A 17,747-nucleotide genomic window follows, 5' to 3' on the forward strand; every position below is an offset into this window, starting at 1 on the left:
AATCCATTTGTAATTTTATATTTAAGTTGCTTCCAAAGTCTGAAGTTAAATGTTCCTCTGATTTTATTGCAGGTGAAGAGAACCTTTACATCTCGATGCACCACCTGCTCTCTAAGCTCTCCAAGTTCAGGCATATGATGGGGCAACATAAGCACATATGTATATAGATTTGTCTGTTTTCATTTGTTGAAGTGACCTGTGCAATTGTTTCTGTGACTACCGAACGTGAAGAAGAAGAAGAAGCAGCAGCCACATGCTGCCTTGGCACGCCCCAAGAAGAAGAATCGATCTTTGCATCGCCGCCGGGCATGACCCATCAGCAGCACACGCATCAGTATGGATTTGAGTATATTAGTGGTTTAAAGAATGAAAGACATTACACAGTGTATAAGAAATCATCTAATGAAAATCTTATGAAAAAAAAGGGGGGGGGGGAGAGAGAGCAAGGCAGCTGATGGGTCATGCCCGGCAGTGATGCGGCAGAGCTTCCTGCTGGGCATGCCCAGGCGACGTGCATCGAGATCAGCCGTGCGCGCAGGCTGGAACCAAGGCTGCAGCTTCTAAAATTTTTTTTCCCACATATTTTTTTTCCCACATATTAATAAGAAGTCATTAATGGTAATAACAAATAATTATGCCACTAAAAAAGAATAATTGCCCAAACATTATTAAAATAATACCAATAATATAAATTTATTATTATTATTATTATTATTTAGTAAGTATATGAAGTAGTTGAATTATAAGTATGAAATAAACTCCCTTATATATACATTGTCCTTTTTGGTAATTTGTCCCTCAAACTGCAACTTTTATAGTTTTAGCCAAACACTTTTTCAAAAAGCACTTTTTAACAGCTTTTACCAAACACTCAGCTTTTTGAAAAATCACTTTTTCATTATGCACTTTTTCAAAACTCAACTTTTTCATTATGCACTTTTTTAAAAAGCCCAACCAAACTCACCCAAAGTACCATGTAATTTTCAAACACCCACATAATCTCTCATTCTCACCGAGTCTAATCTCTCTTCCCTCTCAAGTCTCTCGGTCTCTCTCTTTCACGCTCTGTCTCATTCATTGCTTCCTTCTTTTGGTTCCTGTGCTTGGATGTGTTGTTGTGATCTCTCCTCCTCTACGCTACAGAGACATGGGTATGTATAATTTCTACTTAAATTCATGGATCCTTCTCTTTTCTTCTTCTCCTTTGAGTTTTTCTACATCTAATTGAATGGGGTTGTTTTGTTTATACTATAAATTCTTGCGCGTTCACGTCCCACGTCCCACATTTTTGGCCTTATTTTTTTTAAGGTGCTGCGCATCTTGCACTGTTCATGTCCATGAACTGTGCAAACATGCATAGGAACAGTGCCAAACAGTGCTGAACAGTAACCGAAAAATATTTTTTTATTATTTTCAGTTTTCAACAAAATAAACGAAATCCAAACGCACACTTAATAACCCACATTATAACTAGGATACTTAGCAGCAAAAACACCACAAAAATAAATAAAAAGATTATCAGTGACATTGTTTTATTTCACTTTTCTACTTACAGCTGGTTGGAGAAAAGATGGAGTAGGAGTTAAGAATTTTGAAAGTAACAATGACCATTAGATTGGCTTCACACAGGACTATATTGATGTGAATTATTTTATTAGTCGAGTTGAAGGGCATTCCTCTACATCAGTTTGCCTTTTAAAAATTTGCCTTCATTTTGAAATTGTTGAGTAAGTCCAAATTAATAGGACAATTTTATCTTTAGGGATGCGAAAAGAACAAAACTGATCCTACAGTGACCATTGAATGTTGTACTTTGGAATCTTTGGATGTTACCTCTTCTCTCCCCAAGAGAAAGAGTATAAGTTCGATCCACCGGGGGAAATGGGGCATAGTCCATAGAATTTACCTCGCTCCTTATAATTTTCCCTGGAAGTGGAACTGTGGAAGTGAGCCAAAGTAAAGCATTATAAAATCAAGAATAATGCTAAAGAAACAAATTATTTTATAAAATTTTTTACAAACGGCTAATTCGTTGAGTGATTATTGATAAATGAAAAAGTAATATTAATGGTGGGTCTAGATAAAAACCAATAAAAAGTTGACTACATCAACACTTTGTAAAAATGTTGTAAAATAATTTATGCTTATAACATTACTCTAAAATCAAAGAGAGAAGAATTTTCTTCTCCGAAAGTACTGGCATTTAATAGTTATTGATAATTAAGATTCTACTGTTGACTTTCCTAGTTTTTAAAAATAAATAAATAAAGTTTTCCTTGAACATTTTTGGAGTCCACGATATAATGACATCTAAATTACATCAGGTAACTATAACGCATTCTTGGCGTGAAAGTCATTTTACAAGTATAAGTACTTATAAGGTGTGAGGGAGGACAAGCGTTGAGATTCAAGTCTCCTAAAGATAGCTTTCTACACATGTACTTGAATAAGGCTTTGAGTAGAATTCTATCTCAACTTAAAAAACAAAAAAATTACAGTAGAGAACCATGAAGCTAACTTCTTCTTCTTCTTCTTCTTCTCTCTCTCTCTCTCTCTCTCTCTCTCTCTTTAATGTTGAATTTTTCTTGTGTCAGTAAATTCTGCCTCATCGTTTTACATCCTTCTTTTATTTTCTGTTTTTTTTTTTTTTTTTGTTCTAATTGGCTTTCCAGGATGGGTGTATCAATGCTCTATACTCTATCCCATCCATATATACTGATGCAAAGTATGCTACAGATGAATCCTGGCCAACCAAGACTGATGACTTTTTCCTGTAAGTTTAACGTTTGGATGTTATATAACCCGTTTTCTTTTTGCTTCCCACTTCAACCTTTTCTTAAAGTTTGAAGCATGCACCATGCCAGTTATGCAGATAGTGCAAATGCATACTGGACAGGATTCTTTACCAGTAGACCAGCCTTGAAGCAGAGACGTAGCTATGCTTGGACCAGGGGGGGCAATGGCCCCCCTTGGTCCAATAATATAAAGCAAAATATAAAATATATATTTATGCTCCATTTTTGTTCCATGCTTTCACAAAAATATACTTTCTTTATTCAGTTTTTCATTAAATTTTGATTCTTTTTGTGAGTTTTGTCTGAGTTCTAAATGATTTATGAAATTTATCTTAAAGCATTAGCATAGGATAAGTGCAGCTTAAGTGTTTGATGAAGTTCTCCAAAGAAACTTGAGATAAAAACACACACACATATATTCTTTTATAAGTAGCTTGGATAAAAAAAACATGGTTGTCTTTGGGTTAATCTAGAGCTACAATATGAAGGTTTAGGGTATAACACATTTTTTAAGCATTTGGGTTTGAGTGTATATCGCCCCTCTCACTCAAAATCCTAGCTCCGTCCCTGCCTTGAAGCACTATGTCAAAATAATGAGTGGCTATTATTTTGTATCATCTATGTGACTGTTTCAGTTTGTATGATGCATTTAATTAGAACAGTCGAATGACAGTTTTAGAGTTTGAGATTTATTTATCTCTAATGAATAATTGGCCGCAAGGCAACTAGAGTTTTTCAAAGGAAGGAATAGTTCTGAGCCCAATACAGAATCACTAGCAGATGCTTTAGCAATTGCTCAACATCATGATGGAGTTACTAGTACAAAAAACCTAAATGTGGCTAATGATTACGCAAAACATTTGTCGATAGGGTACACAGAGGTGTGAGTTTGGCTTATCAATTCAACCTTATGATTTTTCTCAAATTCTCTCTCTCTCTCTTCCTAGTGTCATCCATTTCTTCAAAATTTATGTGTAGGCTAAGGAATCATTTGCATCTAGACTTTCTTGCTTGGCTCAATCTACGTCAAATACTAGATGTGGGAAGTTTCAACCAGTAAAGTACTATGAGCTTAGCTATTTTAATTCATTGCTTAAAGGGCTCATTTTATTGTGGCATTCGTATAGCTCTAATGATGGATCTTGTTTTTGACTTTTGAGCACATTTGGTGGTCTGATGAATGTATGTATGATAAATGTCTGTATATCCCTACTGTCTATTAATATGACTACTATTCTATGTCAATTGTCGGGTAATTGTTTATATAAAAATTTTATCACACAGTAAGTGGGTTCCTAGATAAAAAAATTTTGTTAGTAGTGCAATTTTTTTTGTCGTTTCTATTCAAGCATTTGATCAAATCTAACATATTACAAAACCTAGTAGTTAATGGCTTAATGCCATTGCCATCATTCATATGGATTGAAAAACCAAGTAAATAGATTTTTTTAGATGAAAGTATATGTTATATTATAGAAATTAAATATATTTTATTTTATGATGTTATAAAAGTATAGTATTAAATTATTAATGTATTATAAATCATGGGGCCTTGTAATTCGACTAACACCTCTTAATGTTTTCAAGGAAAACATTCATAATTTAAATCTCCCACTCCAAATATTGAATTTATTATTATTATTTATATGTGCGTGTGTATCATAGTGTCTTTTTTTTTCCCCCTATTTTTAGGGCAATTGCCTAGGGATTAAGTCGGCATTATCAGGTTGACCTGACTCTTAAAAGACTAGGTACATATTGTAGGTTTTGCAATTCCCTCAACACGGCAATTCATTCAACACAACCAAAATAAGGTTGATTCAAACTTTTACCAAAACATAAAAGGGAAACATTAACGGAATAAAAAAATTGGTATGAATTGATGATTGAATTGAAAATATTACTAAAGTGATAAGTGGAACTCAAAAAGTTAGTTGTATTGGCTCTACGCCCTAGAAAGTTGGTAAAAAATCTAACATAAAAAAAATGACATAAAGCTATTTCTTAACCGGCAACTTAGGGTTAGTTAACACTAACCAACAAAGAAATCAAAATTCCATCTACTAACACAAGGTTCTAATTAGCAAAGTGATAACCTGATGGGACCATTCTACACGCTACGTAATAGCGTATACTTGACATCATTATTTATCTACTCCAATAAAATTTCCTCTAAAAAAATCTTCCCATTGAATAGTCGACATCTTTGATTGCTTTTTTTTTTTTTTTTTAATTTAAAACTAGAGAATGACCCTAATCATAACGTAACTACATACCATCTTTCTGAGCAATTCAGTATCTAGTTTACAACCAAACAAAATCAACTTGTAAATACAGCCAAATTTTAACTTCTTGTTGGTGTGATTTTGGGTTTCTGAGCAAGTTGTGTTTATGTATATTTTAAGCATATGAATTAGTATAACTCATACCCATTATTATGTTTTATATCTAATTTGGTGATAGGTTTTTTTTTTTTTTGGGATAAGCAATGTAGTTTATATTTCTATTTTGCATTAAAAAAGGGTTAGTTTGGTGTAATTTTGGGGTTTCTTAGCAATTGTGTCATACCTAATGTGAATGCAGTTGTGTTTTTGTATATTTATTCAGCCAAAAAATTTATATATATAAAAAAAAGATTAGATTTTTAGCACATGACTTAGTTTGTGAATATGTTGTTTGTGATATAAAGTGTCTCACAGTTTGAATTACTTGGATAGATAGGATTAATACATTAACATTTTGGAAGCTAAGAATTCCTTTAGAGCTGATGCTTTGTCTCTAGAGTGGTTGTGTAAAACCACCTTTGGCTGGGTTTTATCATTTGGGCATTGAGGAGTGGCTGTGATAAAAACTAATTGTGGGCCTGGGCTTGGCCCAGTACTAAAAGACAAGATAAAGGCGGTTGTTCAAACTAGTCTATATTAAAATGTCTCTCACTCTCTGTCTCTCTCCAAATACCAAAACCCTAGACCAAGCTCCTCCAAATACAAAAACCAAACCCTAGAAGATCAAAGGCAAGCTAGCTCCTGAAGATGAAGATAGATTTGGAATATGAATTTGAATTTGAGATTGCTTTCTATGCGCGTAATGGTCATTCTACAGAGTGGTTTGCAATACTTCCGTTCATCTGCAATTTGGACTCACTGTACAAAACTTCATTCTCCTTTTTTTCTTTTTTTTTTTCCTGATGAATAAAAATTCTTATCCTAGCATTATATGTGTATGCAACCTCGAAATGAATCAAGCTCTGCCGAGGTCTCCATTTTATGAGGTATTAGGCTAAATAGTTGACACAGGAACTGGGCATGTCTTTTATATCTATATGATTGATTAGGAACAAAATGCTGTAGTTGAATGTGGTTACAGTCATTTTATTACACCTTTGGATGTTTTTAGACAGGTGCAAGGGAATTTCCACATAGTGAATTTAGAAGTTTCTGCAATATTTTCTCGAGAACAATAAGTCAAAAGCAAACACACTGTTAGACCAAGGCATCTAGTTTGATCCATAGTACCTTCAAAGGATCTTTGGGGTCAACAGTGCATATACAGTGACATTGATCATTCATCAAGTAACTCATTAGAAGACTAGAAGTGCAATAATAGTCGGTAGGAAAATAGTCAACTAAAAAATTGTGTAAAAAAATGATGGTGCCTATCTCCATGTCTTTTCCTATTATGTAAGTGCACAAAAATAAGTTAAAGTGGGCCAAAATGGATTGAAGTGATCCGAATGGACTCAATAGGACCAAATGGAACAAATAGAAACAAGGTGGACCGAACGGACGGAATAGAACTAAAGTGGACGGAATAACAATGAATAGACAGATTAGGACCAAAGTGGACTGAATAGGAAAAATGTGAACTGAATAGGACCGATGTGGACAGAATGGATCGAATAAAACCAAAGTGGACAAAATGGACTGAATAGGACTAAACTGGACTAAATGACCCGAATAGGACTGAAGTAGACCAAAGTGGATAGAATGGAGTGAATAATACCAATGTGAACCGAATAGTACTGAATAGAACCGGAGTGTACAGAATGGACTGAATAGAACCAAAGTGGACAGAATAAACTGAATAGGACCAATGTGGACCAAATATAATTTTAGTGGACAAAATAGACTAAATAGGGCTAAATTGGACCAAAGTTGACAGAATGGACCGAATAAAACCAATGTGGACCAAATAAGATTTTTGAATATCTATCATTTTTATTACATTTTTAGGCTCATATTTCTAATTTTTAGTGTCTATTTTCTTTGTATTTTTTAACTCAAAACTAAAGAGTTTAGCCAAATATAATAAAATCTCATACTTTTCAAGTTTCAACCCAAAAATTAAGATAAAAAATGAATTTTTGAGCAAAACTTGAAAATGAAACCTACAAAAAGAATCAATATAAGGCTCAATTAGTCTAAAGTGGACCGAAATAGACCGAGTAGACCAAATTCAACCGAAGTAGACCTAAATGGACCAAATTGGAATGAATGAGATTAAAGTAGACCTAATTGGATCAAATAGAAAAAAATTTAGCAAGAACAAATTATTGTCAACAATTTAAATAAAAAAAAAAAGAATAATACATTATATTAAAATACAAAAAAATTATTTATTTTCATGCATTGCGTGAGTTTATGACTAGTTACAAATAATTCTCACTGCTAAGATAGCAGGCTCAATAATTTTTACATTTTCTAGTATGATTAAAAGAGAGTGCACGTGCCGGGAATTCCCACCAACAAGGCTGCATAAATGCAACATCAATATTACTTCCAGTGCAAAAGCTCTAAGCTGTGAATAGACAAAACAGAAAATATCATGTTTCAATTACATTTTCTGAATTAAACAAACTAATTTTGTCTTCATCTCTTAAAAAAAGCCACCTTTTTGATCTATTGTTATGGAATGCCATCAGTATATGTATACAAGGGTATGTTTGTATGAATTTTTCAAGGTCTGTGACTTGTAAATTTATATAACATTTGTTGGTAGCTAGTAGACATTTTCTTTACTTGTAATCCCTTTTGGCCCCCTTGAATAATAGCTCTAGTTGCTATTATCCAATTGGAATTTATATGCCATTACATAATTTAGACATGGCAGAATCTGAATGTAGATAACAGAGGTTATGCCGCATGTTTCAGCAGGCAAACATAGGGGAAATAATGTGCAAAGAAGTTTATACCTCTCAAGAATTCTGTAGCTTCATCTAGGACAAGGTTCAGCAACTGGTCGTAACCTTTCAATGTCCCTGTGGCTGTAACAATAAATAAATAGCTCAATCAGCTCACTCTAATTATGAAAATCAAGGTCAAACTTAGAACCCAAAAGTACATAACCATCATATAACTACATAAGAAGTCCATAAAATATACTAGATTAACGATTTTTAACTTAAATAAACAAAAATGCAACAGTTTTTCAGTATGCATTGTTGCATGACAGGGCTAACAACATTATTTGAGGGTTAAAGCATGGAAAAGGAATAGAAGAGGTATGTTCAAATTGGTTTATAGAAGCTTGTGAAAAGAAAATTAGCAATAAAAGTAGCTTGAATAAAAAAAATAATGGTTGATCCACAGTTTTACATAGAACATAGGAGTGGAACTGGTATCAGAAGTATCAGAAGTATCATAAAAAATTATGCCAATGCTTTCAATGTATATTATACGAGTTTAATATTTTTATTATCTAAAGATCTCAAAGAATTTATGTCTTAGGTCATCACCAACCTCACCCCATAAAACATAAATTTGTTAATACCAATTGATCTGACTTATTATTTCCCTCAGCTTTGGGACCATCTAAGGAGGAGCACTTTACCTTGAAAACAAATAGTAAGATCATGATGAGCCCCTAATATAGCTTATTCATTTAGCTTTTTAGCTTATTTGCTTATGTACAACTTTTTAAAACTCACATTTTTAAGGCACAATTATACTTTAACTTACTTTTAGCAAAAAGCAACATCTAAGCGCACTAAGCCACTTGGAAAGATCCAAGTCTAGCTAAAAAGATATCAATTTGAATTCACTAAGCCACTTGGAAAGAAACTAAATAAATTTTTTTCCTGAGGTTATTAGAGGCAAAGATAAATCCATAAAAAAATGAAAGGTTCAGTTCCAATACTAGTTTTGTCGAATCCTAAGAAGTATAAACAAAAACAGGAAAAAAAGGTTCCAGCTAAATCAACAGCATATTTCCATATAATTCCAACCAAAGCCACTGAAGACTACATGACATGCTATATACAAGCACAATTACATGTAGGGCATTATTTCTCTCTTTGTTCTCTTGCTGCCAAACGAATCAATTTGCAAAGATGATCCCAGCTCATGAAAAAATAAGTACATAAGGGCAACATGGTAAGCATAGTAGATTCATCAAGAAAATTAATAGAGTTGGTAAACCAATATATATACAGTGACGTGGCCGATGATGTGGCTTAACAGGAGTGTAGCAACAATAATTGCTACGTTTCAGCTTTTGCAACAAAAGAATTTGTAATATCCAACTACCTATAACTACAAACAAGCAGCACTTTATATAATAAAACAATGTTAACAATATAGCAAAAGAATACCAATGGTAGGAAAGGTGGTCACAATCTCTCCCAACTTCAGCTGGTACAAAATCGTAGTCTTGCCCGCTGCATGAAGACCCACCATTAGAATATGCATCTCCTTGGCAAAAGGCTAGCTGAAAAGCTTGGTGAAAGAAAACCCCATCTTTTATATCAAGCTAGATTCCCAAAATCACAAGTCAAAGACCAAATCAACCTAACAAGAAAACACTCATACATACATTCACATCACTTTGTTCCTAATAGTACAAACAATATTCAAAACCGTGAGGATTGGAATTGGACCAGAAGGTGGAGATACTATAAATATCTCATTATAATGATTTTGCACCAACTTACAACAAAACTTTTATAAACCTTGTTGTATATTTCACAAGACCTATGGAATTATCTATCTTATACTTGACCAAACATGACACCACTAACTTAACCTTGTGTATTTCAAAAAGATTGGTTTCCTTTAAGCATAACATCACTAACTAAAACTAAGAAACCTAACCCAAGTTAGCCTAGGAATTCACAATCTACATACCACAAAATGAAATTACAAAAGCTCCAAAAGAATCAACTCTCTGTGTCCATGAAATGTAATTAATCACTAACAAATGAAATATTCTTCAGCTATATGATCACAAGTTGGGAATTTCCAATTGATTTCATTTACTTTAAATCGTAAATACCAAAATGATTAAACCGTGAAGTTAATTTTGTATTGACAAAATTTAGCATTTTAAATCAGAAAAAATTCTGAAACAACTATCCAGTAAAATAGGTTCCATGAGTGCACAATGAAGTCGCAACAAAAGATAGAACAGGTACAAACAACCATGCATACATAAATGAAATAGAAAAATCATGAAAAGAAACATTACTTCACAAAAAGTAAATAACCACTTCCAACAAATATACATACACCTTATAGATTGACTGGCAAAGTCTAAATAAGTAATTCTTGAAGTGCTTTATCTGATGGATTTGTAGATAGCAAGTCAACCAACATGGATGCAGTGGTTGCATTTGCTGAAAAACCCTTGTCAACCATTATCTTAATAAGTTCTATAGCCCTTGCTGTCTCATTTTGTTGCAACAACCCTTGGATGATTGTGTTATATGTTCGATCATTAGGAGAGAAATGGTTCTCATCCATTTTCTCTAGCAGCTCACTTGCTTCATCAATTAGCCCCTCTTTGCAAAACCCTTTGATCATTATAGTGTAAGTCCGAACATCAGGTTGCAATCCTTTCGCAAGAAGACCACTAAAGATTTCTCTTGCAGTTATAAGTTCCCCAGCATTGCACATACTATCAATCAAGATGTTGTAAAACACAATATTATGGTCCAACTTTTTGTCTTCCATCTCTTGAAACAATGCCATCGCGTCCCCAATTTTTTTGTTCTTACAAAGGCCATCCAACAAGATGGCATAGGTTAGGGGATTTGGAAGTTGGCCACATGTCTGCATCTTATGTAATAGGTCTAGTGCAGCCTGGGGTCTCTCCACTCGAAAAAACCCACCTATAAGAGTGTTATAAGACACAACATTGGGAGCCACTCCCTTGTTGGACATTTCATCAAAGAGACTCCTTGCTTCATCAATTCTTTTATTTTTGCAATATCCATGGATTAATATGTTATAGCTAAACACATCAGGTGAACAACCCCTCTCATCCATCATATTAAATGTTTTGACTGCATCATCCATTTTGCTTTGCAAACAGTAACCATCAATTAGAGAATTGTAACTGATTGTATCAGGCATGATTCCTCTTTCAATCATTACATCAAAAACTTCTTTTGCCTCTGTCAGCATTCCCTCTTTGCAAAGTGTGTCGACCAATATAGTGAAGGTCCTCACACTTGGCACGATCTTCCTCTGTGTCATCTCATTCAACAAAGTGATAGCCTCTCTCCACCGGCTGAAATTGCATAGGCCTTGAATTAAGGAATTGTAAGTGACAACGTCCGGCTGAATGCCTTTACTCATCATTTCAGATAAAAGGTTCAAAGCCTCAGTTACCAATCTATCCTTACATAAACTATCAATGATTGTGCTATACGCTGTCAGATCAAGCTCAAAATTCCCTTCTTCCATCTTCCTAAGCAACCTAATAGCCATACAAGTCTGTCCAATCTTACACAGACCATTTAGTATTGTTCCACAAGTAAATGCATCAGACTTATACCCATTCTTCTCCATTTCTTCTACCAACCTCACAGCTCCAGCAATGTTACCTTGAAGACAGAGCCCCTTGACAAGGGTGTTTAGAGTAAAAGAGTCTGGGTGATAACCAAGTTTCAAAATTGTTGCTAAGACAGAGAACCCAAAATCTACTCGGTTCAACTGGCAGAAGCAATTAATCAAAGTATTGAGAGTAGGAAGACTGGGAGCAATTCCTGATGAGCCCATTTGTTTAAATAGAGTAATGACTAATGGGTAATGCTTCATTCTTGTAATGACACCCAAAATGTGATTAAAGTCAACAATGTAAGGCAAAGGGTGCATGTGAAGCATTGTCTCAAACAGGTGTACGGCATGATTAACATTCCTAAAGCTTCTAGATTTGCACTGATCTCTAACAGATTTCAAGAATTGATTTTGATTCTGATTGTGATTGTGATTCGGGTTTTTTTTAGCACTAGCAATACTAGCAGCAGTCAGAGTAGAATAACAATAAGAACGAAAAGAAGAGTGGGAAATACGAAGCAGCGTACCCATTTTCCTGAAGATCCAGCACACAATTCGGCAGCAGCAGAAATGAGAACGAAACGATAGAGTTTGAGAATTGAGAAAGAAAGAGAGTGAGAGAGATAGAGATAGAGAATCGGTTCGGTTTTGAGGGCAGTCTACTGATCAGTTATCTGATGGTGAGAGAGCATAAAAACAATTGGTGATGGGTACGGCTGAAATCTGCACACATCACCGGATTATTCTTCCTTTTTCCTGTTTAGAACAACGATTTTACTCTTTAGTCCTCGTCCTCGTTAACTTAAAGGAACCGGTTGTTGGGAACATTGATTGGGTTTCGGTGGGGTAGTTTTGGAATTTTGTGGACCTTTTTAATAAGCCTGTACCAATTGAAGAAAAAGAGTGGTTTTTGGTTGTTTTTTTTTTTTTTTTCATAATAAAAAAGGGGTGAGGGCGATCATGTATGGCTCATTCCCTTGGGTATGACCGTAGAGGCACCCTGCTAAAGAATGTTGGATTAAGTTATCATTACTGTGACCGAGATGTCACAGACCTCACCCTAACACCTTAAGAGAGCTAGTACTGAGATGCAACACATGAGTTCTCCCACCTCCCATCCTCGATACCCGTCAAGGTTCGAATGAAGGATCATTACACATGCGCGTGTGATCCTTATCGCTAGGCCACCCTTCCTAGGGCAAGTGTTTGGTTGCTTGGACTATAAAAATGTAATGGTTTTTATGCATCTGTGACTATTAATTAAGGACATGGATTTCCTCCAAACAAGTTTGCAGCAATTGCTACAAACAGAGACAAGTGTCAATTAAATAATAAGACACCTAAACAATCACTTAAGTAAGGGTCATGTGCATTGCACATGACCCATTTTAATTGGATTGCTGTTAACCCTAACGTTAACAGCGTTAGGCAGCCTTTCAAAGAAAAAAAAAAAAAACAGTGTTCTTCTCCCTCACGCCTCTCCCTCTCATCTCCTCCTCCACTGTGATCTCAGCAAACTCAGACTTCTCTTTAATCACGCCCCTGCGTTAGGCAGTCTTCTCTTGAAACCCCAGTCAGGCCAAAGAATTACGGCCACATGCAGAGGCCGCCGTCGATTCCGGCTGTTCACCCCCTTCCCTCTTCGCCGATTCCTCCTCCTCTGTGATCTCAGCAAACTCAGACCGGCGAGAGCTTGGGAGGCAGAATCAACGGTGGCCAAAGCCTAACGTTAGCAGCGTCTCTCTCATCTAAACTGGACAGCCCCTCTCTTTCTCCTCAAACTCTTCAAACCTGCGTCTCAACCTTCTCAGCTTTGTCTTGGGAGGCAGAATTGAAAGCGGCCACATGCAGCGGCCGCCGATCTCACCGGCGCATATCTCCATTCCTCCTCTTCACCCGCTTCCCCCTTCGCTGATTCCACCCCATTCACTTTCTCACTCAACCGATGCCGCTCCCATAAAGTCACCGCCAAGGACCACCGCTCCTACCACTCCATCGTTTCTCGGCATTCAACCCGACAGTGACAAATGCAATGTGGCCCAATTTGTTCAGGTCTGATTTTCTTTAAAAAAATTGTAATTAAAAAAAAAACATTGTTTTTTTAAAGATAATTATTTCCTCAAATTGGTTTCTAAAATTGCATTATATTTGAAGTTTGAATATTTGTCCTTATGATCATTATCATTGCTGAGTTCTCCTTTCAGATTTTAACAATAGATTATCAATATATAAATATATACTCAGACTGTTAAAAAAAAAAACCTAGAGCAAAAAACATATAGCAGAATCATTGTCAACAAAAAACATTACTAGAAGCATAACTGAGAGACGCTTTTCATCCACCTTTTCTAGGACTCCAATCAAACCAAGGTACCCAATCACATTGCCTTTATAAGGCAACCAAGTTGATAACTTTCTTAAAGAGCAATACAAATAATATTATCAGTATATAGTATATACCATGACAAAGTTGTATAGTGTAGAGTAGAGCTGTAGAGTCTAGCTTTGCTTAGAGGAAGGGGTTTTCTTTGGCTTCTGTGGCTAGGTACGAAAAGTTTGGAAAAGCGTAAAAAAGCAAAAGGGTGGGTCTGAATTGGGTAGTCACAGAGGTTGAATCTTTAGGTATTTTGAGTTCTGATCATTGTTGTTGTTGTTGTTGTTCCTTGTGACTATTTGCAAGACTATAAACAACTATGATTTTTTTTTTTTTGCTAAATTTATTAAAAAAATTGAATATTATTTTTCATACTGAATATTCTTAACACTATTGCTTTTTATTGGTTTTTGGACTTAGGAAGAAGCTCAAGTCAAACCTATTGATGGCAGTCCAAACACCCCAAGTAAACACAATAAGGATATTAAGGCACCAATGATTGGAATGAAATTTGATTGTGATGATAGTGCATATGAGTTTTACAAACAATATGCTCATAGAATGGGTTTTAGTGTAAGAAAACAGTATGTTAAGCGAGGAAGTGCTGGACATATTAAGAGGAGAACATTTTGTTGTTCAAAACAAGGTGAACGAGCTATTGACAAACGTCGTGAACAGGTATCTTTCCATCACCCAATTTCACGAATTGGTTGTTTAGCACAAATGACTTGTCAACTTCAAAAGGATGGTATGTTAGAAGTTGTTTCTTTTCACGAACAACATAATCATGAGTTTGCTCCTTCTCCAATGAAACACATGTTAAGATCAAATAGGAAAATTACACCTGCCCAACAAGCTTTTGCGGATGATGCAGAAAAATCTGGGGTATCAATAAAACAAACCATAGATTTGTTGAGCATGCAAGTTGGTGGTTATGAAAATCTTGGGTTTCTGAATATTGACTATAAAAATCATGTAAATTCCAAGAGGAGAGAGGCTTTAAAGAGAGGAGATGGTCGTGCTGTGATGGATCACTTTAGAAAGATGCAATTAGAAGATCCATCTTATTTTTATTCTATACAACTTGATGATGATAATCAAATTTTGAATATTTTTTGGGCTGATTCTAGATCTATAGTTGATTATGGACACTTTGGAGATGTTATATGTTTTGACACCACTTATCGAACAAATTCATATGGTCGACCCTTTGCTCCATTCATTGGGGTTAATCATCATAAACAATCAATTATCTTTGGTGTAGCTTTACTTTATGATGAAACTATAATGTCATTCAAGTGGTTGTTTGAAACTTTTTTGAGTGCAATGTCAAACAACCAAGAACTATATTTACAGATCAATCTGCTGCAATGGCTAATGCAATAGAAGATGTGTTTCCTGAATCAAATCATCGTCTATGTGTGTGGCATATTTATCAGAATGCTGCTAAGCGTCTACATCATATATTTAATTCATCAAGCCAATTTCGAAATGATCTTAGTAATTGTGTGTATGATTTTGAAGATGAAAATGAATGGATAGTTGCTTGGAATAACATGCTTGAGACATATGATCTAATTGATAATCCATGGTTGCGTGAAATGTTTGATGTGAAAGAGAAATGGTGTATGGTATATGGTCGACATATGTTCACTGCTGATATGAAAAGCACTCAACGCAGTGAGTCAATAAATGGTGTGTTGAAGAAATACTTGAAGCCAAAATATGGTCTTTTGCAATTTTTTGGACATTACTCTAGAGTATTGTTTGATAAGCGAAGTCAAGAACTACAAGCGAGTTCAAAATGAGGCAAACAACACCAGCTTTACTATTTGATTTTGAGATGTTGAGACATGCCGCAAAGTTGTACACTCCGGAAATATTCAAAATGTTTCAAGATGAATATGTGAAGATTGTGGATTGTACTATTTACAAGGCTAGTAAATCTGATTCTATCACGGTAATATAGAGTGAAATATCGAAACAAAACTCAAGAGCACTTAGTCAAATATGAAGCCTCAACAACGACAGTCCAATGCAGTTGCATGAAGTTTAGTTTTTTGGGAATTCTATGTTCCCATGCTTTGAAAGTTCTTGACAAGAAAAATGTTAAGAGAATTCCAGCCCATTATGTATTGAAAAGGTGGACACAAGATGCAAAGGTTGGTTCTATCAAGGACTATCGTGGCATTGATATTAAAGGTAGTGCTCAAGAGTCAGTGGGAAAGCGTCTTTCTTATTTAAGTCACAAATGTCTTCAAATTAACACATTTGCAGCAGAGAGAGAGATGATGTATGAATATGTTGATAAATGTTTTGACAAATTATTGAAGGATTTGCAAGAAATGAGAATTAGATGTTGTTTGTCCTCTATGGAGGGTGAGGTCCATGGTGAAGTTGTTCCCGAGAATGTTTTACAAGGTGATGGTGGATTTGAGTCACATGTGGACATTTCTCAAGACATACGTGGGATCAAAACAAAACCTACTGTAGGTCGACCAAGAGGAAGGTTGAAAAGTTCATTAGAAAGGAAAAAAAGAAAATCTCAAAGTAAGAACGATCAACTCAAAAAGACTAGTGGAGCAAGACAAGTTCAATCACGTGGTGGCTTAAATAGAGTAAGTTCATTTACATTCCATTATAGAACATGAATTTGTAGGTTCATAAATTTGTTTTATGTGACAATTGTTTTTTCTTCCCACATAGGTTGATTCCTCTGTTAATATTAATTCTCACAAAGAACATAGTAATGTTGAACAACCATCACAATTAGTAGATAACATAACTCAGGTATGATGCTCCTATTTACATTTTTTTTTCTTCTAATATCCTATTAAACAATTACTACTATTATAAAGTGACATAAATTTATTTAAATGTCATATACGGGAATCTTTCGGTTGTAGTAATTTGGTTGGACAAGACAATGTTGTTGGGTTAAATGGTCCGAATCGTGTACACTTATAAATTTTGTCTAATATCCGACTACCTAGTTACTTTCATTAGCATAGAAAATGAAATGTTGATTTGTTAAAATGTTATATGTAGGAATCTTTTGATTGTGAATTTTTGGTTGGAGAAGATCACGTTGGGTTATATGGCTTGAATCGGTGTGTATAGTCGTTATGAATTTTGCTACAACTTAAACTTATATTTTCCTTTTAGTTATTTTTTCCATACACTTATTTTATATTTGGTGGCATATTTTACAGGTTTCAGGAGATCCTGATATTGACAACCATTGAAAAACACCATATTGGCTGTTTTCCTTGTGTTTTGCACAGTTTTTGGACAACATATTGACTGTTATATAACATCTAATGGACAGAACTTCGACAGTATTTTTTGGACAGCACATCTGACTTTGACAAATTTTTGGAGAGCATATCTGACAATTTGGATAGATTTTTTGGACAACACAATTTGGACAGATGTTTTAGACATCACAATTTGGACAGATTTTGAATAATTTCATATGCAATGGGAAAGTTTATTTTTATATTTTTGTATTTATGCATTTGCATATTTAAACAGGGCAGCTTTAAATGAATGCAATAGAATGATATGGATGAAAATTTAAATTCAGGAACTTTAAATTGAGCAATAGATTTGTTGAGCTTTTCTTTTTATTTGGCTCTCTTTTAAGATTCAGGAAGTTTAAACTTAGATATGGATTTGATTGGCAGAAAATATTTCAGGTGAAACAAATATAGCCTGAATTGCAGAAAGAAAGCAGCAACTTTTGCGGTAAAAAAGCAAGCAAAGTTTTTTCCCCTATTTTTGGAGATGGTTTGTGCACGCAAA

General features: G+C 34.8%; 1 protein-coding gene and 1 pseudogene across 4 annotated transcripts; one reads left to right on the forward strand and one right to left on the reverse strand.

Moving 5' to 3' along the window:
- Positions 1–7,433: 7,433 nt before the first annotated feature.
- LOC142627441 (uncharacterized) lies at positions 7,434–12,265 on the reverse strand. Of its 4 annotated transcripts, none has more exons than XR_012842843.1 (4): positions 12,097–12,265; positions 9,385–9,450; positions 7,987–8,058; positions 7,434–7,592 (listed from the first exon to the last, which is right to left on the reverse strand). XR_012842843.1 is itself a non-coding variant. In XM_075801303.1 (4 exons), exon 1 carries the CDS (start codon positions 12,098–12,100, stop codon positions 10,322–10,324), a length of 1,779 nt encoding a protein of 592 aa, XP_075657418.1. In that variant the 5' UTR covers positions 12,101–12,265; the 3' UTR covers positions 7,434–7,592; positions 7,987–8,058; positions 9,385–9,450; positions 10,300–10,321. The 4 variants fall into 4 exon arrangements, 1 of the variants encoding a protein (XP_075657418.1); XR_012842845.1 differs by having other exon boundaries at positions 9,385–9,508; XR_012842844.1 differs by having other exon boundaries at positions 9,385–9,542.
- A 901-nt stretch (positions 12,266–13,166) lies between these two features.
- On the forward strand, positions 13,167–16,728 carry LOC142627886 (protein FAR1-RELATED SEQUENCE 5-like; annotated as a pseudogene).
- Positions 16,729–17,747: the final 1,019 nt, after the last annotated feature.

Source organism: Castanea sativa, chromosome 3 (assembly GCF_040712315.1).
Source record: "Castanea sativa cultivar Marrone di Chiusa Pesio chromosome 3, ASM4071231v1".
NCBI classification, from domain to species: Eukaryota; Viridiplantae; Streptophyta; class Magnoliopsida; order Fagales; family Fagaceae; genus Castanea; species Castanea sativa.

Excerpts from the sequence above, each read along its gene's own strand:
- LOC142627441 (XM_075801303.1), bottom strand. The coding sequence starts at position 12,100 with ATGGGTACGCTGCTTCGTATTTCCCACTCTTCTTTTCGTTCTTATTGT.